This window comes from Coffea arabica, chromosome 2e, assembly GCF_036785885.1.
Source record: "Coffea arabica cultivar ET-39 chromosome 2e, Coffea Arabica ET-39 HiFi, whole genome shotgun sequence".
Taxonomy (NCBI): domain Eukaryota; kingdom Viridiplantae; phylum Streptophyta; class Magnoliopsida; order Gentianales; family Rubiaceae; genus Coffea; species Coffea arabica.
This window is the reverse complement of record NC_092313.1, coordinates 23,663,693-23,690,280: the sequence shown is the minus strand read 5'-3', so window position 1 is coordinate 23,690,280 and position 26,588 is coordinate 23,663,693. Positions and strand designations below refer to the sequence as shown.

Sequence of the window (26,588 nt, the reverse complement as noted above, 5' to 3'; positions counted from 1 at the left end):
TGCTAAAGCCTAAAGCCCAGAAAGGAAAAAGGCGAATCGAAGGGGACTTTCCATGCATTTTCACGCCTATTTGCGGCCGACGTGCTCTTCTCTTGAGCAGCTTTTTCCTTTAATAACCGGAATATTCATAGCAAAAGTGAAAGGTTTTTTTTTTTCAGTCCATTGAAGTAAGGGGTAAAAGTAGAAAAATAAAAAGTGAATTTTGATATTTGTTGTATAAAATATGGACAATAATTGTGTCTTTTAACTCTGTGGAAAAGTAAAAACTGCATATACCCAGCCATTAAAGTTTGGTGGGGTGGGAGGCAAGGGTATGCCACATTTAAAGTGGCTTGGCTTCAAAAAATCCAGGTGTACGCACCCGTTTGGTCCAGTGGTGGTTCAGTCCCCTTCGAATTATTCCTGGACCTCCTTAGGTCCGCCCCTCCCCCTTAGTGTATGATAGATTAGGTTATACAACAGATGTCGTTTCCGAAAAAAAAAAAGAAACGGAGTATTGAATATTTGCTATGATTGGATATGTACTTAATAATAATTCTTACTTATAAGCATATTGTAGAATAGAAAATTATTAGCTCTTCAAGTCAACATTCTATTACAATAGAAAACAAGATTCTGCATAATCTTATGACAAATTTTCCTATAACTAAAAAATTACTTGTGAGCATTGTAGGTAGGACTGCAAACGAGTCGAGTAGAGTCAAATTTTAGTCTAATCGAATCGAGTCTTGACTTAATTTTATTAAGCTCGAACTCGACGAACTTGAAAACCAGACAAATTGCTATGCCAAATAATAATCCTTTAAATATGAAAACTTCAGAGAAAAACTAACCAAACACTGGAAAAACTCAGGGCCAAACCCACTTGGGTGCTTCAGTAAAAGATTTTCGACTTTGTTGTTCGTGGTTACGTAGTGCATCGATCTTATTATTGTTAACCTTGAGAAAGTCAATGTGGCTACCTTTTATTGAACTCAAAAATTGAATAATCTGTTCCTTCAAAAAAAAAATTAAAATAAAATTGAACAATCTATCTTTGAGAGTCAAAGTTCAATCAATTTTTTTTTGGAAGAATACGAAAGATATCAATATGGTACAAGAAGACAAAAGGAAAGTAACGTAAGCTACTACTCGATAAAAAATATAAAAAGATCAACCCCTGAAAGGGATAGCAAGAGAATGATGTCGATAGATAGCCCACTTGCTGTGAAGAGCATCATTTTTTAATTTTATTGTAGCGGTTCTATTCAGTTCAGATGACTTCTAATAATCTCAAACTCATTCTCGAGCGTTGAACGAACTCACATTTGCGCTGTCGATTTTGTTAAAATTTTAGCACACACACATGGCCAGTAACTGATTGAATGGACCATCGTTTTTCCCCTTTCCAATTGTCCGTCTGATCGAGACTCGAAATGTCATCTTCTGTGATAAATTCCTTCCTCCTCCTGCAGTTACTTGGGACAATTTACTTTGTTGGTTGATTGGATGGAAGAGGAAATTGATTGATGCAAGTAGCTGATTGCGGATTTGGGATGATGATTTTAGCCCGTACCAAACCCACAACAAATCAATGAACATTGTCGGCTTTTGCTTTCAACAACTGTTGCTGCTCGTCATACAAATAAGAAGGATGGATGATAAAGGAACTTTGTTTTGACTTTTGAAAGCTTTGATAATTGCTGGCCAATTAAATAGTAGGTGCAATTGATGAGTAGAGAGGATTATCTAATCCAACCCAATCCAAGATATTTGTCTAACTCAACCCTTTGGGATTGATGGTCGTGAGCTAAATGTTGAACCCAAATGATTTTTTTTTTCTTTCTTTTGGTTACAACATGAGGAAGAGGGCCAAGGGGGCAATTGTAAGGAAGGTGCAAATGGTGCTTGCACCGGATGAAAAACAGGCTCTTCAAAGATCAAAAGTTGACGTAGAAACTGATGGTTTAGCTCAGCATTTTTGACATTCAAGAAGAGCATCCAGGTTCCTTGTTAGCATCACAAACATTTTTATTTTTTTTTTTATTTTCGTGTTGTTTGATGTTCTTTTGTTACGTTGAAAGTGGGAATTAGTTGAATCTGACCACATGCCTTGATTTTCAGTTTAACTAAGAGTTGCTGGTCAAATGTTTATGAAACAACTGTAACTGTCTCTATGGTCAAGGGCTTCTATCCTGACCTCTGCGTGCAGAAGGGAATGATGTATGGTATCCTACACAACTCAAGTGAGTTTGGATGGTAAATTATTTGAGATATTTTTACTGTAATATTTTTTGTAATATGATGTATGTGAGATAAAAAGATAATTGAGAAGATAAAAATGTGTATTGAAAATTGTAATGATGATGTAAGCAAATATATTTGGGCAAATAATCTCCTGTCCAAACCTTGTAATCCGAATAGAAAAACAGGTAGAACTACTCTTCGGAAAACAGGCAATGCTCTAAATCATCCCATGCGTTTCAATCCGAATATTTATAAGCAATTCATAGAATCAAATACGGGAAAATCGTTAAAAATATTCATTACATTTTGTCAAATAAATTTTTGCGCCATTTACTTATAAAATATTAACTCTACGTCCCTTACAACTTCAAGGTAGTAAAATTTGATCTCAACTTAAGTTTTTGACTACTTTTTGGTCTAAAATCATTATGTGATCCACATGCAGTCATTTTTTTGTATACAAAAAGGTCATATTTTACTTTTTAGTGACAAAAATGAATATGAATAGAGTCAAATCTCACTTTTTTTAGGGATAAATGAATATATTATGCAGTAGATCTTACTTTTTGGGGGGGGGGGTAAAATAAATATGTATTGAGTTATTTATTTAACAATAAATGAGATCTAATGTTTTTGCCCCTAAAAATAATAATCATGTATAAGTCACGTGATGATATCAAGGTAAAAATTGGTTAAAAATCTAGATTAGGACTAAATTTTGCCGATTTAATTTTGTAAGGAACGTAAACTTACAATTTTTAAAAAGTAAGAGATAAAAAAAATTTATTCAGTGAAATGTGAAAAACATTTTAAACGATTTTCCCATCAAATAATGCATCAAAAGTTGGATCAAGGGCCTCTATAGTGTAGGCACTACTATAACTGATATAGACATTAATACGACAAAATGAAATATCACAACACAATTTTGGACACAAATTTCAACAAGAGAGAATATTTACCATGCTTTTATTTGTTTTTGTGTTAATATCTACATCTATAATTTTAGCGCCTACATTTATTTTTGTAGCGTCTAGACGGTATCCTGTGGTGACGGCAGGCGGTTCCTGATCCCCAACAGTTACGCATCAACGATCAACTAAAGGGTTTGGAGAGCTGAGGGCGTGGGGCCAGTCACCATAACATGATTCCACATTTCCAAATTGTAGCAGTTCAAATGGAATGTGATCTAAATCAAACAGGGCAATCATCAAGCACAAAAACTCAAATCGTACCATTATTCCTATTTCTTTTCCATATTCATGCACATGTTTGAGGGAGCAAACAGTGTTGTCAGTCAGTGTGAGACCATCAATACATCAAATGAAATTACATAACGTAAAGCTTCGAAGAAACAATAAGAAGGCTCATATTTGTTGTTGTCAGGACCCTAGATATCAGCATTAACTGGTAGATGCCTCCATTGAGAAATTAAGATACTTAATGCACATTAAGAAAGAACGGAGACAAACAACGGCGCTGCAATGAAAAGCATCTCCATCATTCTCACCCAAGAAAGCAATAAGATCACAAATGCTCTGTTAAATATAATGATAAAATTTACGGGACAAATTTGCTTGCCAGAAAGGTGGTAAATGCATTACATCAATAACTCAATTTGCACATATCGAGCCTGTTGCCCTTGACCCGACTCATTACCCCACAGCAACGTTGCGGAAGCAGCCAGTTGATAACCACTGCTGCCAGAGTCTGAGATCTGAAAGAAATAAAACATGTAACTTCTGCATCAGGGCCTGTGTATCTTGAAGCCAAAAACTCTGGGGACATAGCTCTGTACTGCTTTTTGTGGTTTGAGGTGTCCATATGTCATCAAGAAGAGATGAGGAAACGTTGTTCCAAAATAAGCACCATCGATATCTTGGATAGTTAAGAAAATAAATAATCTCCACAAGCCTAAAAGCATCATAAAACATCCTCTAATAGCCAACTCATGATCAGGTTAAGCATGATCCAATTTGTTCAATCCCAATGCAATTGCAGTATAACAGGAAACAATTTTAAAAAATATATATATATATATATGGCGCAAGAAAAGGATACTGCCTTGATATTTGGAACGCGGATAATATATATCTTCACACTTGGGGCAGTATATCTTCACTGTACTGGATCGTGGAATGTCCGACTGACCAACAGGGAGGCAGGGCTGCCCACAACAGTAAACCCTTGGGCATCTCCCAAAATCATAGTTTTTGTACTTCTCCAACTGAAAAAGGTATCAGCTCACTAGTTAGCCAACATAACATATAATATGAAACTAAATAAATAAAGGCTTTTAACAAAATAAATTAACATTACCATTGAAGCCATTCCCTTACTAGTCAAAATGTACCGAACATGAATCAAACCATACAACATCTCTGCTGCTGATTCCACCAGTTCATTCTGTTCTTCGGTAAACATGTCACCTACTCATTTTCACGGGATGGAGAAGATATTCCATGAACCAATTAGCTAAAACAGGACACATTTGAATTCTGCAATAACTAGTCTGGACACAGTAATTAGAAGATAAATAGAAGCAAACAAAGGACATTCACAATCCCCAACTGTTGAACCGTCAAACAAATACAAATATATAGTTTGTTGTGAACATAGAACAATAACCAGAAAAGGGCACAGCCGATCACTCAGAAACATGAGAACACATGGACGCTGTGATCACACACACTAAAGAAAGAAGGCTAAATTAGGCAAACAAAACATGATTTTCCACTATTCCAAAAAACTATGTATATGGACATCTAAGCCTATGCCACTGGATAAATTCCAGCAAAAGTTCAAAAAGAAACGACTGTAGTAACATAAAGAAAAGCGTCACAACATGCCAAAATTTCTATTATGAGACAACTTAGAGTAGAATCATGTGGAACATCTAGCACAATTTTCTCAATATAGTAAAAGTCCAATTCATATGGTATTTTAGAACGTGAAACAAAACCAACACACATCAGAAGCATTCATGCAGTTGCTTAAAACATAAGATCTGAGTGACACTTTTTTAGGCTTTCTTTCATAGGTTCATGAATATCAGAAGGGAGAAAAACCATGTTTTTCATCTTTGCTGGGTAAGTTGAAAGAAAGAAACAGACAAAGTAAGAGAAAGAAAAGATTTAATATTCTTAAATAGAAAAACCACCCCGCCCCAAAAAAATGAGGATTTTCTGCCATCACGCAAACTAGGCCATCCCATATAATTCACTAGAGGATGATAATCTATGAGTCATTCTAACAAAAATTGGTTTTTCTAGGCTTGTACTCCTCGTTATTGCAATGCTATTATATGAACTGATAAGATACAGAAAAAGCTAACACCATTGGCTTACATAAAATAAATGACCAAATGATAACTCGTTATCCTATGGTCATCCATGAAGTCAAGCAATCCACTATAATGAAACCATACAGATGTCATTCAGTGAATAAAAAACCAGAATATCACAAGGATGAAAGTGAAACATTGGATAGCCTAGTAGGATCATTATTCAAAGCTTCAAGTCCAGATAAAGTTTCAACAATTTCTTCCCAAACTTGAAAGGTATTAGACCTTGAAATTAAATAAGAAAACCTCTACTTAATTCCTGAAATTCATGTCAATCTTTCCCTATGCCAAAAGTAGAGACAAAATTCCAAGTTCACAACTTTATATCTTAGAGCCTACGATAATAAAACTAAACTAGAAACTTTGATTCTCTTATCATTTTTAATATCTTTCTGCACCATCCTCCAGGACAGGTTATCAAAAAGAAGCAAACTCCCCTCTACTTTATTTTATCGGAACAGCAGCATGAGAAAAATATTTTACAACCCAAATACATCTTGATCTACATAATCTGGTTCCATGACAAGTCATGGCTAGCACTAACTCCTTGAACAGTATAGAAAAATGTTCCAAAGACTCATTCAGAAGTACATATAAAAAATGAAAACACTTACCATGAGAGGAGTCTACATCCAAAATTAGGTCAAGTGCATAATCATAGTATGGAACTTGACTGCTCAACCCACAAAGATTGAAGTCATCCTGAATATATTCATCATCAACTTCACAAAAAAATTCGTTTCCTCGCAAGTTGCAAAACCATGAAATCCAAGATGTATCATCCCCTTCAGAACCACTAACATCAGACTCCTCACTATCTGTATCCGATTCATCTGAAAAAAATGCGAAGCCATGAAAAAAACACGACTCATAATGTAAAATCAGATGGAAACGCACAAATTCCCAATCAAGAGAGCAAAAGATGAATCAAATGACCAACCACATAACTTAAAGTTCGCTAAGGCCCAAACATCACCCTGATTTTTCACTTTTCTCAGATAGTAGTAGAACACGGAGAAAGTCTTTTGGGGAATGAGACACATACAACAGCTGTGAAAGGTTGGAAGCATAAAACAACCAAGCACTAAGAATCTAGCAAAGTTGAAGTAGAAAGTACACATTGTGTATCCAAAAAAGGATATGCTCAAAATTTGATTCTAGCCATCAACCATCCAGAGTTACTGTCAACATTAGTGATGGTTACTTTCAAGTGAATGAATCATAAACTCATTTCACTTTGTTAAGAGCCCTTTAAAACTAAGTAGCTAAATCCCCATTATCCTCTTCAAATCCTCTCAAAAGGAATCATCAATTTGGAACAGACGCTTGAATATCCTAATTGCACTCTTTAACGGGTATAACGTTCCCACCTCTAAGAAAGAATATTTCTTTAATATAATGTCAATAAACTTAAATTATGTCCATCTACAGCACGTTATACATTAAATTTGTACCTTACATTTCCAAAACAAACTAGAAATCGTTGAAAAAAAATTAAAATGCACACTTCCAGGAAACTAACCATCAGAAGCTTTAATCTTGTTGGAAGTGAGAGTAGACGTGGAGCGAGTATCACGATGGTCCAGCTGCTGATGCAACTTTCCCGAGCCGCCACCCATACCAGCGGATGTGGATGGCACGGCTGCCACCCCAGCTGAAGATTTATCCTTTAATCCCCTAGATGTCGAAGGAGAGGACTTCTCCAAGTGTTTATCCAACGCATCGTTTATTCGCTTCCGATCCAACGACGACGACGGCGGTCCTCCCATGATCTCCGCCTTCGATGCTCCTCCACCTCCGCCTCGATCCCTATACATAACTTAATTATCAATTTTCACGCTCCAAATATCGATTTCAATATATACAAACAAGTCTTTTCGTATATGTCTGTGTACCAATCTTTGTATTGGTAAATTCAGGAAATTGGGGAGGAAAACTGGGAAAGAGAAATGAAGTGGTAGAAATCCAAGAAAATGAACCCTAGATTGAGAAGAAATTTGAGAAATATCTGCAAAAAGACGGAAATAGTTAGGGTTTCGTCTATCTACATCGAGAGAGAGGACCCGCGCTGTGGGGTGGGGGTGGGGGTGTGGTGGGCATGGATACGGATGGACGGGACAGAGAACTGGAGGACCTGTGGTTTCTCTCTCCTCTCAGTTTTACTCTTTTAGATCTTTTGAATTTTGGGTAAATTTCACTTTGCATCCTTAGGTTTCGCTTAATCTCGATTTGCTCCCTCATAGTTAAAAGTTTTTGACACATTTGCCTAAATTTGGTTGGTTTGAATATGATAAGATATTTCAGACTATATCATCGTAATAATTCTTAAGAAAGATAATTTTAAAATTACTTTTTGTTGAATATTTTAGTGATGATATACACTCCCATTGTGGTTAGCATCTTTGGAAAAGTTTTCAACATAAGGTGATAAAAAAGATGTAGGATAAATACGTAAAGGTGACAGTTAAGGGAAAATTATTATTATTTTTTAAATACAGAAGGGCCAAATCCACAATCCTCAATTCTAAATTTGTACTTTTGATATTAAAAGTTGTATGAAATGTAGACCTAAGATGAAAGAGTGTTGATTTAGCATTTTCCTTTTTTAGGTGTTCAATGGATTTGTTAACTCATTATTCAAGAAAAAATAAAATAACGTATAAGAAATCTAGAAGTGATAAAACTATGAAAATAAAGATAATAACAGATGTTGTGATGGATGAATTCTAGTTTTTTAATCTTTATATCGCTTCTATGTTTGTGATGGATGAATTCTAATTTTTTTTATCTTTATATCACTTCTATGTTTTTTATAGGTTGTTTGAATCACAAAATTTTTATTATTTTATTAATTAAAATTTAAAATATCAATACTATTAGTTTAATTACCTTCAGTTTTTGCCCTTATTTCCCTTTAAGGAATCCATATAGATTGTGGAGTTATAAAGATTATAAGACACAATTGTGAAGAGATGAATGAAGACAGTTTTGTATTCATTTTCTCAATTGGTAGACTTGTTTGCCGTGGAAGATTAGATATGAAATTTTTATTTTTTTTCTTTATTGTAAATGAAAAATTTTAACTCTGACATCTTTGATTTACACTCCCTTCCTCGTATCATCCAACCAACCCCTACTATGGGTATTAAAGCCCTCAATGAGAATCATTATTATCTTTGCAATACGTAGAAATAGTACAAAATAGTGAGATATTTTAGGCAAACTATCATGTCCATATTCAAGTGTTCAAGCGTCATAGGGGCAATGTAAGATTAAGTAAATTTAGGGGGTAAAATACAAATATGCTTCTGTTTCTCGCAATTCTGGTGTTTTTTTTCTTTTCAAAATACTCCTCATTTCTTTTTATAAGCAATTTTTTTATTTGGTGAAGTTCAAATTTGTACCCTCTGATTTTATTTCTTTTATATTTCTATTTTTTCCCATTTATCCAAACATTTTTTTTAACCCTTATGGTCCTTATTCTTCATCTTAAAGACAAATTGTGTTTTAAATATAGTAGAAATTAATATTTGGAATGAAAGATAAAAGTTTAGAATGTGTGGTTATCTTATAGTGTTAAATCAAAATGCCTAATCAACAACCAAACATTGTTTGAATAACAATAGATTAAGGAGAAAGTAATATTGTAATAATTAAGAAATACGAATATTCATTTTGATTTGGATATTGAAGTTTAAGCAACAAAAACATATAATCGAATTACTTTAACTAGTTGTCAAGTAGCTAAATGAACATTTTTTATTTATATTTTGAGATAATTAATAAAATTGGAGCTGGCATCTCCTCCTGCATATACACCCCCCACCCCCCCCCCCCCCCCCCCCCCAAAACCACAAAAAAAAAAAGTGTAACCAAAAGAACTTGATTACGAGGCTTCCAATTATAACCTTCCAATTTGTACTCTCACTTCAACATGTAAACACAAACCCTCACACAATTTCTTTCCTTTCTTTTGTTTATAAACAATGATATTAATGTAAAAATTCAATCATGGAATGCAAACCATGTGGTTTGTTTGGATATGAGTTTATTTGGATGATTTATTTGAGATAATTACTGTAATACTTTTTATGATGTGATGTATGTGAGATAAAAAGGTAATTAAAAAAATAAAATGGTGATTAACATTTGTGAAGTAAATTATTTTATTTGAAATCATCTCAATCCGATTTGGCCCGTTGCTTATACGCATTGGTCTATATAGACATTATTGTTATCCTCAACTAAGGTGAATGACAAATAAAACTAATAGACTTGAGACTTTTTTCCCCTCAATAGAGACTTGACTTGAATTTGGCTATGTTTAAATTAATTCAATCTTTTTCTATCTTGGTCTATGAACTTGCATAGTAGATGAATGGGGTTTAATAATGTGATTCTTGTGTGGAAACAATGACATGTTAGTGGATAGATTAATCAAAGTGATGGCCATCTGCAAATGACGTGGCTAAGGGAATATATCATGATTCCTGAACAATTTTGATCCCTTTTCGAACATCCGGCATAAGTTAGTGCAGTCTAACATGGGTGTATAAGGGGGCTCAACATTAGAGGTGGCAAAATGAGTGATTTGGACGGGTTTGAATTGGGTAAAATGGGTAATGGGTATAAGTGAGTCGACCCATTTATATCCATTTAATTAGATGGGTATAAATGGGTAAGTCAAAAAATGAGTTGGGTAATTCAATTATCCATTTATAACCCATTTATTCTAATTTTTTACAAACTCATATAAATTCATTTTGTAAACTAAATTATCAATTTATACCATTTTATACCCATCATTAATTTTAAATATTTACTTATTATTCCAAATAAGTCTAATTATCAATTTTTTTCCATCCGCATGCTATGTCACAAAATTACATATTATTTAATAATTGAACAATGAGAATCTAAAAATTTGGACTAAATAATATGAAAGTTAACATAAAAATTTAATTCAAAACTTTGAACCCCTAGTATTTTTTCGTGTATAAATTTAAAATTTCATTTTGAAAAGGTAAGAAAGGAGGCTAAAATTTGTCATAAATTAGTGATGCTAAAAAATGATCAAATTAATAAATTACGAGGAAATAAAGCGATAAGACAAAACCAACAAATAAATATAATAAATAAAACAAAAATAGTTAACATAAAAAATAGTTAAAAATCCTGATGAGGATTAGCAATCACTTCATTTAGCATACAAACAAAGATAAATTTTCAACAAATAGGAATAACTGATAGAACAGTGAAAGGTTACATGGCCAAAACTTGCCAACCTTCAGTACCAGAATAAACAATAGCTACTTGAATTTCCACAAATTGGTAGACGAAATAAATACACTTACAATCCATGAAAATTTTACAAGTTAATACTCCTACCAAGGATTGTAACAAAAAGACTGGCAGCAGAAGCAGAATAAGTAAATGGAAATGATAGTACTTCAAATTTGCAACAAAAAATCCTCTTCTCAGTTTTCAAAATCCAGGTGGAGCCAACTCTACAAAATACTTAACAAGCACTTAGCTTCTCAAGCTTCGTACAACTGCATAGCATAAAACTCCTCCAGCTCACTGTTGGATTCCACCAACAAGTTTGCTGCTGGCTCAACACAAAACAGAGAAGATTCCTGGCAACCAAAACCAAATTCAAAGTTCTGTTTTTTGCTACTTAAATTTCATCTAGACAGAAACATAAAATTCTTTTCACCGCATTTCTAACAATCTCCATATATCAAGACAATCAACAAAACAAAAATTTGCAGTCAGGCTCAGAATTGTGAAGTGTGAACGGACAGGGAAGGGTTGATACTGCAAAAGTCAACTCTAATCTACTAGCATATTTCCTTGTGAAGCTAAACAGAACTTACAAACAAACATCAGAAAATCCTTTTCATTCTAAATCATCAATTTCAACGCAATAATTAAAAGCTTAAACAAAAGATAAATGCTCCTAGCCTTCCTGCCTAACTTACTACCAGATGATACAATACAAGCATGAAATGATACCCTAAGCTCACACAGATTGTTCTTTCACTCCCATGCGGTACAAAATATTCAATGGTGTGACATTTTCCTCTAGAATATGCATTAAGGATAACCAAAATAATTCAATGGCTCAGAAGGTGACTTTCCAACAAAAAATTTCTGGAACTTCTTGTTGTGATGATCATAAGAATACAGCTTGCCTAAACATGAAGGTTAGTAAGTTTAGCAACTAAAGGTGCAAAGTCAATACTCAGTCTTTCTCTATATTCTTCATCTTCAGAAGCTGAAATCAAAAGTAAAGTTCAATAAGTGACTAAAAAAGTAAAATACAAGATCATATGCACAAAAAGGTTAAGTATAACATACCTGTTACTCCATATAACCAGTCCCTAGTATATAACAAGACCTCCACATTTTTTGGTAGGAGCGAAGTACGAAATTTACCCACAATTCTACCACCAATACTGAAAGCTGATTCCGAGGCCACTGTAGTGATAGGAATACTTAAAATATCCCGTGCCATCAAAGAAAGAATAGGGTACCGATTTTTGTTTTCTTTTCAAAAATTGAGAACATTCAATTCTTGAGTTGAAAGGAGTCGAGTATCATCCAAATAAGAGTCTACTTGTGACTTATTCCTCTTGTTTGCATGTTGTTGACTCTCAAATTCAGCAAAATCTTCATTGTCATTGCCCAAATCACCACCAGAGCAGCCTGCTATTGATCCATCTAGCAAATCACCATCAAAAGTATTCTCATACTCCTCAAATAGTAAATAAAATTTATCCCGAACTTCCTTAGCACGTTCTTCATAATCAAAAGGATACAGCTTCTTAAAAGCATACACCACATAATCCATTTTGAAGCGCGGATCCAAAATGATAGCAAAACTCAAAACCAAGTTATAACATTCCCAGTACTTCTCAAATTTCAGTTTCATTTGCTTGGCCATTTCACTCACTTCAATGTCTAAATTATTGATCTCTTCCGTGATAATTTTTTGAATTTTCCAGACACCATGAAAATACAAATTTGCAGTTGGATAGTTAGTCCCCGAAAAAAGGGTGGTCAGGTCATAAAAAGGCCTCAGCAGTGTTGTAAATTTCTGCACCCTAAGCCATTCTTCTTTAGTTGGGTAAAATCTGCTGAAGCTGCGATCAACCACGTGCAACTGATGAAAGGCAAGCTTATATTCAAGTGCACTATCCAGCATCACAAATGTAGAGTTCCATCTGGTTGGGACATCTTGATGCACCCTCTTATTGCATGGCAAAGAAACTTGAACAATACACTTTGCAAATTGATAGTCGACATGATCAATTGATAGTCGACTTTATTAATCCCAATTTGGAGCCTAGGATGATCCAGTGGACAAAAAACAACATGCCCTGAAAATTTGTACTATTGAATAAATAAGAGGAACTTCAGCAAATAAAAGAAGATTGCCAAGTTAACTGATACTCATCTAGCAGACAATATACTGCTGCAGTGGTGCTAAAGTTGATGCCCAATCCTTCAAAAAAACAAAAAAACAAAGTTGATGCCTAAGAAATGATTTTATTTTGTATTGATGCTTTTTGAGAGCCACTGTAAGCGACTTATAATTTTTGGGACATGCCCTGATCAATGGTGTTGTTGGTCGAAACTAAATCTATCCAAACTTTTATCCACCTAAAAAAAAATGGAAAAGAAAAGGTTGCAGCCTAAAAGCAATCCCAAAATTATTAATTAACTGCCGGAGAAAACTACAAATGAAGATTTATTTCTGATTGGAGAAAGAAAATGCTAGTCCTCCTTTCTTCCAAATAATACATCTTGGTACCAAACAAAGACGATCCCCTTAACCAAAAGGAGAGCCCAATCTTGTGTGACATCAACTCTTAGGCTGTGGTTCCTCGAGACTCATGATTGTACAAAGGGATAGGCTCACAGCCAACTACTTAGATGCTCTCTCGTTTTCAACCCAATTGTTAATCCTCCGAGACCATGCTGGAAATTGGTAATCACTACCTCACTGGTGGCCTGCCAAATCGATCTCTTGTCTTGCATCAATTGGTTGATAAGTGCATGCTTGTTTGAAGTTAGTTTAATTATGGAAAGATTAGGAAATTGGCCTGTCCAGACTGTTGTGCCCATAATAGCAGTTGATTGATATTCGACGAAAACCAGTGAAAACACACTACTGTCACGATCTAGATATATTTTTGCTTCACATTCGAAGAAGCTTCCGAAATTTCTAAAAATTGAAAACAAAACGATTGTCATTATTTGGTCACAAGAATGATGGCTTCTTAGAATTAGGGAAATGGATTAGGCTTCTTATCGTTGGAAATCTTGTTTGTGGATCTCTTTAACTTCCAAAAGCATATCGTTTGACATAGGAGACATGGTACGTGTGTGAAATGCTGCAGTGATGCTTGGCATAACGTGGTAAAATAGATGTCATGAATTGAATGTAGACATGTGGATGCTGGAACTAGATTTTAAGAGGTTGTATCACAGCTGTGTAATGTTTTATTAACTCTTTTTGTGCATAGACCTTTCATTTATCGTACGCATATTTTTCTCCTCCTTATATATAGTACATTTTTTCTTTTTGGTAGAAAAAAGTTTGAGTGGTCTTATTTTTATATAACTAGTCTGAAAACCCGTGCTACGCACGGTGATAAAGAATGTTACAAAAAAAAATTAAATAGTTATAGGAATACATAACACATAGAAATTTAATAAATAATAGCTTAACCTATAAATTATCAAACAATTTTTAGCTACACCAACCATCTTCGTGCTTCATAAATCCCACCATTTCTTTGCTAAAAATTAAAATATATATATAATTTTTAGCTACCGTCTACCTAGTAAAAACATGCATTACAAAAAAAAAAAAAATTTAATGGCATAACACATAAAACATGTCATATTAAATTGTAATAGATCTAAAACCAAATTATATTTGCTAAATGCCAATTTATTTCGCAACCATCATATAAAAAATTCAAAAAGTATTTGTCAAAATGTTAATTTATTTCTTAATCATCATGTCCATTACATTTGGCATAAAATCCATACAGTATCGATCGAATGCTTTCAAGATGAATAAAAAAATAACAATATTTATAATCAAAGTGACATACCACTTAAACGACAGACACAAATTAAAAAAATATTTTATAAATTCTTTTGTTTGTGTCTATCGTTTAAAAATGTCATGCTTTTTAGTCACTGTGTTAGGTGGCCTTAAAATATAATTATCAAGGCTTTATTTTATATGATTTTAATTTTAAATTTCAAAATCTCTGTTTGTTTATTTGGCCCAAAAATATTAAGTACTACATGAATTTACAATTTTCAATATGGCCTCATATTTTGTAAATTAAGAATCTAATGCTTAAACTATATACAACTTAAGTAGTAGAACATTAGTGAATAGAGGTGAGTAAAATTTTTGATCAAGATATAGAGTAAAATGGAAAATAAAAGCATGCACAGTACATAAAAATTGATAAAAGTATTTTTATAATTTAATTTTCATAAAAAACCTTATGCCAATACACTATAATGTATAGAAAGTAAATTTATTACAACTAATTACATGTATAAACTTCACATTTGTGACAAATTCTTAAGAAAAAAATATTGTTTATAATCTTGTATTTGAATTTAACTTGATGTAAGAATAACAATTACATTCTTCTTTTAATGAAAACCCCTTTTTCTGGTTTGGTATTCTCTATCGCAAATAACCTTTAATATAAAAATAATAAAAGGTTCATCTATTTCTTGTGCAACCAAATTTCGACTATTGGTTGACTAAGTTTTTATATTTTTATTCTGTTTGTTACTTTGGATAGCAAAATTGAAAAAATTGTACAGTTGTTGTTTCATTTACTAAATTTATTAGCCATTTCTAACCTAATAATTGGATAAGTTGTTTTCAATCGTGATGATTTGACTATTGTTTCATTTTTAAATTTTATTATTTCACGTACTTCTTAGGTCTTTAAATTGTAAATTTGTATGTGTGTATATATATGTATATATATATATATTTGGATTGTGTATTTTTCAGAAAAGGGAATTTTAGGAGCTTTTTCAAAGGGTCTGGAACAAAAATTGCATGAAGAATCTATAGATGTATAGAGATACAGATGATAATATGTAAAACCTTTTTCTAGGCATTTGTCTAGATAATCTCATGATCAGAAAACAAAAACAATACATGTAGAAACAAAAATGTATCTTAGAGATAAAAAAAAAAGAATTCACAATAGTAATTTAAAATTAGGATAATACATTTTTTTTTGGTGAAAAATTAGGATAATACATGATATGAGTGCAGAAGCAAACTTGGGATCTTAGAGGATACGTTGCAAGTTCGATGGAGTCTAACCCAAACTTGGACCACTCAAGGACGGATTCAACAGTAGAAGACGCCACAATTAAGTATGTGTGCTTGATTGATAAGTCAAGAAAACCACCTAGGATCAACTCTAGGAAGTTCAAACTAGCTTTCACAAGCTAAAGGAATTTGCTTCAACGGAAGACGAAATTCTGGAATTTTATTAATAATATCGCAAAAACTAAATGTAAAAAATGACTTGAGATTATTTATAGCCTTGACTAAGACCTAATAAAGCTTGGAAAAGCTCAGCGGAGCGCATCTTCAATTGTAAGCAACACTTTAGTAGTCTTGCAAGGATCTTCCAGCTCAAACCCTTCAATGGGCGGTTTCTCTTGGGTTTGGACGGCATGAACCAAGGTTTGAAGCAACTCCTTGAATCTCTTAGCTCGTGCTCGTGTCACTGGGCTTTGGGGCACCTTCACAGGGTCTACTTGAGCACCATGGGTCTCGTGCTCAACCGCATCAATACGTAAAGAAAAATACATGTGGATCAGAAAAGCCCCTTTTTCCTTTCAATGCTAAAGTCATGTGTATTATTAAGATTTGCAATAATTTAAATTTTGAAATGATGAGAATATAGCCCACAATCAAGACTTTGATTGAAATCAACTCATTATATTTTATGAATTAAAATAAATAGAAAAGCTACGAATGAGGAATTGGCATTACATTTTATGAATTAAAATAAATAAAAAATCTACGAAAAAGGAATTGAGAATTTGGAAGTCAAGGAAAGCTTTTAACTGAAAAATTCTTCTACAATTTATACAGATATAGTTATAGATTGCTGTTTTGCCTACAGCTATTTTCTCCTCAATAAAACAAACCCGCCTGCCCAAATAAAAAGAAAAATAAGAGAAAAAGGTAAGAATACAAAAAAAGAAAAATTTAGAATTCCATTTTTTTAGGGTAAATCATTTATATATTGACAGTGTATATACTAGCGAGTTTAAATGTATGCTACATATACAAATTTAATGTTCAAATTCAAATTTAGGTGATGTGGTATTTATCTAACCCCAATAATATGTACACTGACACTGTAGAAAGGATTAATCTTTTTTTCTAATCCTGCATTGCTTCTTTGGTAGTAAATTAGTAATACTCCCTCCATCCCACTTTGATAGTTTTGATTTTGTTCTCACATAGTTTGAGAAAAATTAGTTAATATTGTTGGAAAAGTAAATTTAACTTATTGTTTTTCTAAAATACCCTTACATTAACATTAGGGATATCACTAATCACTTATTTACATTGATTACAACAATAATAATGACGGTATATTGCACCATTGAAGACATATATCAAAGTAATTATTGGTGGAAAAATTGACTGTATTAAATAAGATAAGCTATATTTAATGGTAATAAATTATATTAAATAAGGGTATTTTAGATAAATAAAAAGTTAACTATATTTTTCGATTGAAAAATGAATTACAATTTGAACGTATCAAAAAAGGAAAATAAGATTATTAAAGTGGAACCACGAATTACTTGTTTTAGCATAAGAATTTCCACCATAGATAGACTTCGTAGTATATAGATACATGCACTTGGCAATTGTAAAGACCCCTTGCGTATTTATACTTTGTCTTGATCCTTTCAAGAATCAAGGGTGCCTAATGCCCAAAGATTCGCTATAAAAAACCTATGCACTTCCTACCAGACCGTTAAAGTTTCCAAAAGGAATCCAATCCCAAGAAGCACAAACTGTCAAGGGGGAAGGGGGTAACAAAAAGGGAGAGGGTAACCAAAGGGGAAGTGAAAGATCAGAAAAGAGCAAGGAGATGGAAGAAGAGCAATCTCTCACAATAAAGGTCATTTCATCAATGGTGTTTGCAGCAGCTTCGGTTCTGCTGGGACAACTCTACCATGCCTTGGTGCTCAAGCCCAAAAGAATCCGATCAAAGCTGAGAAGACAAGGGATAAAAGGGCCTTCACCAGTTTTTTTCTACGGAAACATCCCTGAAATGAAAAGTATTCACCTTCAAACCCGTTCCATGGCTGCGACAAACAGTGATGAACTGTCTCATGCTTGGCCTGCCGCTGTATTCCCACATCTTCAGCAGTGGCGAAATGAATACGGTACTTCATGTAAATTTTTAGCTTTATTTCTACTGCATTTATGTTCTTCTTGTATTAAATTTTCTGAAAAGAAGTCAGGTTTGAGCATTGAAAATATTGTTTATCGGTTCATGTTTCTGCCATTGTTGCAGAAGCAGAACACTACAAAGTTTTGAGTCAACCTTCTTCTTTTCTATTCATTTCTTTTGTCTTGCTTTGTCACATGTGGGCACTGGGCAGCTAAGGGCAATTTCCTTTTCAACTCGCGTGAAGACAAACATGTTTAAAAGCAAGAAATGCTATTATAATCCATTTTGATTAAAGGATTGATAACGCATAATGCTGCTCTGTCGTGTATTAGAGAATTATTTTGTGTTTTACTCTCTAAAGGAATCGTGACTTACCAATGTACAAGGATGGGTTGGTTCCAACATTTTAATATTTACACTTATTTGGAGATAGTTAATATCTCTTGTGGACAATAATAGGCTGTTTGGTGATCATCTTCGTCTCAAAGGTTTTGCCATCAGCGGTGCAGAATTGATGTTTTCCATATTCCCAAAGTTCTTCAGGAAGGATGGCAACTTGATATATTCTGGATTGTTTCCCAAAAATAAAATAAAAAAAGAAGGAAAGAAAGAGAAAGAAATAAGTATTTGGACCGGGGATGCAGTCTGAAAGCATCACCACAAGACGCAATCAAAAAATTCAACTTTTCGTTTCTTTGCTTTGAGACAAAATTTGTGCTACCGTTGCAGGACCAATATTCTTGTATTCTACTGGAAGCATTCAAACACTTTGCATCATGGACCCAGAAATGGCGAAGGAAGTGAGCCTTTGGAACTCCTCAAATTTGGGGAAACCCTCTTATATATCTAGAGATTATAGCCCTCTGTTTGGTCAAGGCATTTTTTCATCAAACGGCCCTTACTGGACTTTCCAAAGGAAGATAATTGCTTCTGAATTCTACCTCGACAAGGTCAAGGTAAATGGTTACTCTTTTCTGCAATATGTAGTTTCCACTTTCCACCACACATTTAATCTGTTTGCCGTTAAAACAATGTTCGACATAGAAAAATATCTCATAAAGCATGAAAGGACAAAGAAATCGAAAAGCAGAAGCACTATTCAATTGGCAAGTCTCATACATGGAGTCATTGAATTGTACAATTTTTCATGGCTATCATTCTTGTTAACCCTGTTGTGTCCAAATCTTAGGCTGGATCTTGTAGTTCCGCAATGATAATTCGAACGAGAAAATACTATTTAGAAAAAAAAATAAAAAAATCTGAATCTGGCAAATCCAAGTCGTTTGATTTTAAGTTTCCAACCACTTGTGAGCCCACCTTTGAACTTCATCAGCGGATATAGCTGAAAATATTGTCAATTGTTTGCCTGACGTTTTACCATACTGAGAATTACATCAAATGTTTCATCATTAGCATAATTTTACCTGAAGGACATGGTAAGCCTCATGGTTGATACCACCTCCACAATCTTACAATCATGGGAGACCAAGACTAAAGATCAAAGGGGAGATGTTGAAATTAGAGTTGATGAGGATTTGACAACCCTATCAGCAGACATAATCTCAAGAGCTTGCTTCGGGAGCAGCTACTCCCAGGGGGAAAAGATATTCTTAAAGCTTCACACTCTTCAAAAGATCATGTCAAAGGTGCTTATTGGAGTCCCAGGGTTAAGGTTAGTGCAACTCATTAAAAAAAGAAACGATAACATTTCTTTTGACACCCTTCAAAGATCAAGCAACAGTTTCATCTATTTCATGATCACTTATGTAACCTGCTTCATGTAGAATCTTTAATGTTTAGAGCCAACTTGCAATCTGGTACTTCTTGTAGGTCATCTTTGAACAATCTATGTCCAAAATATTGATGATGACAGAATAAACATGACAGGTATGTTCCCAGCAAACATAACCGAGATATGTGGCGATTAAAGGAAGAGATAGATTCCATGATATTAGAAGTGGTAAAAACGAGAACTGAAACTGCGCATGATAAAGACCTTCTACAACTGATACTTGATGCCGCTAAGAGCGAAGGAGACAAGAGCCACTTTACCAGTGATTTTGCCACCAATAAGTTCATAATTGATAACTGCAAGAGTATTTACTTTGCGGGGCATGAGACCACGGCCACCTCAGCATCCTGGTGTTTGATGTTATTGGCTGCACATCCAGACTGGCAAGCTCGTGTTCGTGGAGAAGTGCTTGAAGTTTGCGGACACAATCCTCCGGATGCAGATAAGTTTCGAAGCATGAAAATGGTATGTGATGGTCAAAAAAATCTCCTTAAGTTTCTGACCTTACTAACTAGATAAAAGCATCTGTGACATTTCCATCAGAATATACTCATAAAATAACTCACAAAAAGAAAAATGGGTTAGGCATGCTAAAATAAGTGAATTAATCTCAAATATAAGGACGCATCTCTTAATACTTTATTTCAGCTTTTCTATCAAATAAATGATTGTTCTTTCCAATAATCACATATTTTAGTGTTGGAAAGAACTGTTTAAAGGATCAGAAAGTTGTTTATTATCTCAAAAGATTTGACACATTGAAGTGTTGCGCAAAAGCAACTCACGGGAAGCTTTATAAAATCCATTTTTTCATCTTAGATTTGTTAGAATACAAACACAGTGATAAAACACAAACAAGAATGAAACAACAAATTTTCGTTTAAGAAATGTTTAAAAATCATAGAATGAAACTAATCAATATCCAAACAGGACATAGTTCATTTCCTTCATCAAGAGTAGTTTTCTTTTAACAAAGTCAATAATCAATAGAATTGAAGTAATCAAGGATTCGAAAAGGACATATAGACAACTTCCCAAATGGTAAAGAACTGAGATTAGGCTCAATATGCAACCAATCTATATGCTTGGTACAGGGAAAAATAAGTTAAAATATGATATTCATTCTACTACTGAATTTGCTTCAGCAAGACTTCCATCTCAAAGACAACAACCATTAATCGTTTTTCAGACATTATTTCATGGACAATTGGTGCATTTTAGCACCTACTTGACTTTACCAATTTTTTCATTTTGGCAGCTCAACATGGTAATTCAGGAGGCACTACGTCTTTACCCACCATCGGCTTTTTTGGTAAGAGAAGCCTTGCAAGACAAAAATTTGAAAGGCATACGAATTCCGAAAGGCTGCAACATTCAGATTCCTATAGCATTTTTACACCAACAACCTGAACTATGGGGAAGAGATGCACGTAGGTTCAAACCAGAAAGGTTTGCAGATGGAACAACAAGAGCCTGTAAAGTTCCACAAGCTTATATGCCATTTGGAGCTGGGTCTCGCATTTGTGCAGGTCAGCACTTTGCAATGGCAGAATTGAAGGTGATCTTATCCCTTGTTCTCTCAAGGTTCAGTTTCTCCTTGTCACCAACATATTGCCACTCCCCTGCCTTTCAACTAGTCATAAAGCCTCAGCATGGGGTTAAGCTTCATGTTAGAAGACTGTAAAGAACATTTCAAAGTGCAGTGTTATCCTAGAGAAGTGGAGTGTTATTATGCTGTGATGTAGTTATGCAGCTATTGTTCCTCTTCAGAAGTTTGGAAATCTCTGCTCCTGACTTGAAGAATATTATGGAACACGAGCTGAAAAGGCTTTATCTCTTCCCAGAACAAAGACGAACCAAATTTAACCCATGGAGCTTAAATCTTCCAGCGTTGACATTATTCTTATATAATGTATTGTAAAGCAGGTTTTATTTACCTGTTTCATATTCCCTGATAAGGCAGAAAAGAATCTTCTAAGAACCAAATGGAGCTTAGATCACATAGAGAACTTTTGATGCAAAAACAGATTTATAAGATTTTTATTAATTTTTACATGTCCAATAAAGCCTACAATTGGCAACCGTACACTCTGATCAAAATACGTGCCACAAGAAATATCAGAAGGCTTCAGAAGTACATTATATCTGTTACTCAGAAGAAGAAGTGAATGTCAGGAAACGCAAATTCAAGAGAAGAAAGATCTACTCCTATTTCGCTCCAGCCGAGCTTCCCTCTGTAGAAAGTATGAGCCAAAAAAGAATGTCATGAAGCTATCAGGAAGAATTGACTGAATATATCCAGAAACTTAACTCAGTAGAAATGATACAACGAATACACAACGTATCCCAGTAATCTATTCCCTTTCACAGCTGCAAACTTGTATAAGCAGATGAATAGACTTGGTGGAACTTGAACTAAATCCTTGAAGTTAAACATCAGATAGTGCAAGCTAATTAATGACCACTTGGATAAATGCTAGTTACTCACACAACCCAAAGATCAGAGTAAAAAGAATCAACCGATTGAACTCCAGAAAATAACAAGTTTGAGACACACAATCAAGCCACAAAGGAGAATAGATTATTGACTCATACCACATTTTAGCAAATCACATCAAAAGCAAGTTGGCCCCCCAGTCTAAGGACATTTAAGAATCTGCTGTGACCAACATAAAATATGATACCAATAGAAAGAAGCCCACAAAACAAAATTACACACAACATGATAGTACATCACATATATTACATAAGCATGGAAGACAGTTTATTTTTCCCCACTTCCAACGTCATTTATAACTAGTATACTCTACCAAATAAATTCACAAAGATAAATATTTTACAAGAAAAAAGAATCACAAAAAAAATTTCAATCATCTTTAAGTAATTCATAATTTTTTTTTCCGGTGGGGGTGGTCCGTGGGATGGGTTCAGGAAGAGGTGGTTTGGGTGAAATTTGCATACCTCCTTCTTCTTGCATTCCTTGTAAACATCAAAATGTTGCTGACATTTACTTTTATCTGCATTAAATTCTTCTAAGCCTGCAAATTTTGAAAAATATTTTACAGTCATAAGGATCATTAAAAGTTAAACAAATCATGCTGCAAATTATTTCATTTCTGAATAAATTTGGTAACAATATTCTACAAGGAGTGGTAAATTTTCCAATCAAAAGAAAGTAAATAATAAGAATATTGAAAACCTAAATTAAAAAAAAAACTGAAAATTAAGAGAAAGAAAATAATAATCAAATGGTGGATTTATTAGTAGAAAGCAGTGGAGTATTACACTTGAGAGAAGCAGTATATTGAGGGTAGCATTGAGAATCAGAGATTTTGGCTGCGCTTGGGTATGGAGGTGACTGTATCTGTGACTGAGCTCTTGAGCTTGAAGGAGAAGGCGGCGAAGACGACGACATCGTTTCTTAGATTTCGGCGATTTTTGCCGCTGTTGTTCTGTTGCTATCACCGGAACACTTGGACGGCGCCCGACGGGGGAAAACAATCAAAGATGGCTACATAACATAAGGCAGCTTGGGCTAAGGCTATTTTCGGGTTGGGCGCCTGGAGTGCTATACCTGGAGTCTGAATGAAACGTGCACACTGTTACACTGCAGATATGCCCGCCCCGCCCAGTTGGCCTATAATAGATTGGAGTATTTGGTGGATTCCAAATAGGCTTGACCTGGGCTTGGCTTTGCTTTGCTTGATTGTGAGGGGCACCCTAAAAAGAAGAAAATGGTAATTGGAATCTCCATAATTGCTAATCACAAGTGTGCATGATAATACCCAATGGCTAGAAGTAGGGTTATAAATGAATCGATTTGAGTTTGATTTAATATTATCGAGCTCGAACTTGAAATGTAAAGCTCGAATTTGAACTCGATCTTAAATTTAAGTTGAGTTGAATTCGAGGTCGAGCTTAAAAAAGACAATAATAATTATTTTATTTTTTTTAAAAAGAAGAAAGTAGTAGTAAGTAATTTTCTGAACAAATAGTGATAAAATATTAAGAATATATATGTAATTTTACTATTAAAACAAAAAATAACATATATATTAAGAATTGAATGTCTTTGAACTTAAGTTCGACCTTGAATTTGACTTGGCTAGTTGGAACTCGAGTTGAACTTTGACTTCGATCGCAAGTGATTTGACTCATATGTAGCCTTAGTTAGAAAAAAGCTCTTAAAGTCTTCTTCACTGTCAAATTTAGGATTCGAACAATTAGAGATGGGAAGTATGTGGAGAGGGGTAGAAGGGTCAAACAGAAAAAGGGTGTACATGATAATTTATACACTAAAACAATCTGAACAACAAATTTTAGGAGGCATTTAGATTAAGTTCATCAATCACTATCACTACTATCATTAACTAGTTAATAGTAATTAGTTTTTTATATGACCCTTATGTGTTTGGTAAATGAAAATTTTGACATAGGTTTTGCATTTTTTTCACTACTCCTTTTTTATTCTAAATTTTCTTCACACTCTCTATCTCTTACTTGTAACTTTGTTGTTTTCAATTAAAACAGTGAGTTACATGATTTCCCCACTAAAAGGTAGTTAATCACAAAACCCATAAAATGGACCTATCATACCCATTAACCTATTCTGATTAATATTAACAAAATAATATATATGTTTCATAATTAATTCCACTCATCCAATTTCAAATGAAATCAAATTTTAACATGAGTTGCACTCCACAAGTAATTGTACTTGTATCCAGATCATAGTTATAAAATCTCCCTGACTTGACTGTCAAACCAATCAACCCGATGGACCACCTATAGAACCGGATTGGATTGCTAATTAAATCAGTTAAGTAATAAATCTGTTGATCAGTTAAGTAATAAATCAGTCAATGTCTCGGTGATTCAACTGGTGAATTTTTTTTTTTTGAAAAAAAACCTTTGATTGATTTATATAAGTACTAAAAAAGCGATTGAAAAATGTGCTGGCGAAAAACATCATTTTTTTTACAAAAAAAACTACAATCCAAACAACTCTAAATCGCTTGAGTTGGGGCATTAATTCTTTCTCTTGTACTTGATTCCTTTTGGATTGAACAAAGTTGCAGGGGTCTACCAATCCCCACTTTAACTGTTTTTTTCTTGACGAAAGAAAATACCAATTTTGATATATTGCAAGGCCCGTTTGGCATACGATTTTTTAGGATGATTTTTTTTCTTACAAGTTTTTAACAAATTTAACTATAAAAATATCAAAAAACTTCACAAAGCTTTTAAAATACACATATCAAAATAACAAAAAACACACACAAAAAATTTCCCTTCTTTCCTTCTTCTTCCTCATCCACCCACTTCAGCGCCTGTATTAACTTGGAAAATAAATGCTTGTTTGGCACCCTAATTTTTTACCAAGTTTTTTAGCTACTAGTTTTTTTAACAACTTTTGCTACAGGAACCCCAAAAAACTTCCCAAAGTTTTTTATCTACACACTTAAAATATCCAAAACACAAAAAAAAAAAATTCCCTTCCCCTTTTCTTCTTCTTCCTCCCCCACCACCACCTCCGTCGTCGGCTCCGGCGCCGATTTCCGGTGCCGGTCTTCTTTTTTTTCCCTCTCCCCCTCTTCCTCCCCTGCCATCCTCCCATCTTGTCTTTTTTTTTTCTCTCTGCATTTCCCCTATTTCCCCCCCACCTCTCTGTGAAAAAAAAAGAAAGAAAAGAAAGATGGCGAGAAGCGGGGGGTGGCGGGGCAGAGGTGATGGCGGGGGGAAGGGGAAGGCGGGAGGAAGGGAGGTGGCGGGGCAGAGGGGAAAGGCGGGGCAGAGGTGGTGGCGGGCAGATGGGGAGGTGGGGTAGAGAAGAAAGGCGGGGCAGAGGGGGAAGGGGCAGAGGTGGTGGCGGGGGCAAGGGGGAAGGCGGGGTAGAGGGGGTGGCGGGGGGAGGGAGGTGGCGGGGCAGAGGGATAAGGTTGGGCAGAGGGGTGGCTGCTGGGGGTGGCGGAGGTAACGGGGAAGAAGAAGAAGAAGAAGAAAAGAAAAAGGAAAGAAAGAAAAAGAAAAAAAAAGAAAGAGAAAGAAAAAAAGAAAGAAAAAAAAAGAAAAGGAAAAAAAGTTTTTCACCTTACAAAAACTTCTATAAAATTTTTTCAAAAACTTCTAAAGTACACTATAGTAAAGTTTTAGACAAATTTTCAAAAAACTCAGTTTCCAAACACTTCCTAAATTTGAGATCACAGAACATGGCCTCAAGACCAACCTTTCCATTTATGTTGACACATTAATATACAACACGTCAACGATCAGCAATCCAATCCAACACCCAATTTGGTTAGTTTTCGTTCCTTGTCAAGACTGACTGACTGACGTTTACGGCCCAATTACTCTTTCTCACCATAGACACAGAACTTGAACTGTACCAAATAACCGATTTCCAGAAAGTCGGTCTGGAAAAAAGATACCAATTTCCAGACGTATACAGCGCGTGTCTTCGCAATATTCCTTCTTTTTTTAAATTTTTTTTTCTGTTTCATCATAAATTCGACACGTTTTATGTCAAAATTTGGAGGGTAAATAAATTCTACCTCTACTTGTTAAAAATTGCTGCCATGTTCCTCCAAATTCCAACTATAGTTTTAATTAAAAAATGACAGTATCATTGAAGGATCTTAAGTCAAAGAATTAGTTTTTCTGTTTATGCACATACAACATTGTATTAACTTTTATTACAAAGAAAGAGTTTGTGATTGGCAAAAATTAGACTTTTTAG

The 26,588-nt window shown here is 34.3% G+C and overlaps 3 protein-coding genes and 1 long non-coding RNA gene across 5 annotated transcripts; 2 read left to right on the top strand and 2 right to left on the bottom strand.

Moving 5' to 3' along the window:
• The first annotated feature begins 1,677 nt into the window (after positions 1-1,677).
• LOC140037242 (uncharacterized) lies at positions 1,678-2,334 on the top strand. The gene is made up of 2 exons (XR_011841161.1): positions 1,678-1,984; positions 2,104-2,334. It is a non-coding gene; the product is annotated as an uncharacterized lncRNA (long non-coding RNA).
• A 1,372-nt stretch (positions 2,335-3,706) lies between these two features.
• LOC113732032 (putative casein kinase II subunit beta-4) lies at positions 3,707-7,707 on the bottom strand. 2 transcript variants are annotated; one of them, XM_027257622.2, is made up of 6 exons: positions 7,465-7,697; positions 7,092-7,378; positions 6,184-6,402; positions 4,546-4,655; positions 4,288-4,453; positions 3,707-4,104 (listed from the first exon to the last, which is right to left on the bottom strand). In XM_027257622.2, exons 2-6 carry the CDS (start codon positions 7,336-7,338, stop codon positions 3,974-3,976), a joined length of 873 nt encoding a protein of 290 aa, XP_027113423.1. In that variant the 5' UTR covers positions 7,339-7,378; positions 7,465-7,697; the 3' UTR covers positions 3,707-3,973. The 2 variants fall into 2 exon arrangements, with proteins under 2 accessions (XP_027113423.1, XP_027113422.1); XM_027257621.2 differs by having other exon boundaries at positions 7,092-7,707.
• A 9,836-nt stretch (positions 7,708-17,543) lies between these two features.
• On the top strand, positions 17,544-21,733 carry LOC113732030 (cytochrome P450 714C2). Its single transcript, XM_027257619.2, has 5 exons — positions 17,544-18,052; positions 18,790-19,016; positions 19,491-19,732; positions 19,948-20,317; positions 21,111-21,733. Exons 1-5 carry the CDS (start codon positions 17,755-17,757, stop codon positions 21,534-21,536), a joined length of 1,563 nt encoding a protein of 520 aa, XP_027113420.2. The 5' UTR covers positions 17,544-17,754; the 3' UTR covers positions 21,537-21,733.
• A 129-nt stretch (positions 21,734-21,862) lies between these two features.
• On the bottom strand, positions 21,863-23,561 carry LOC113732031 (cytochrome c oxidase-assembly factor COX23, mitochondrial). The gene is made up of 3 exons (XM_027257620.2): positions 23,138-23,561; positions 22,814-22,890; positions 21,863-22,086 (listed from the first exon to the last, which is right to left on the bottom strand). Exons 1-3 carry the CDS (start codon positions 23,265-23,267, stop codon positions 22,039-22,041), a joined length of 255 nt encoding a protein of 84 aa, XP_027113421.1. The 5' UTR covers positions 23,268-23,561; the 3' UTR covers positions 21,863-22,038.
• Positions 23,562-26,588: the final 3,027 nt, after the last annotated feature.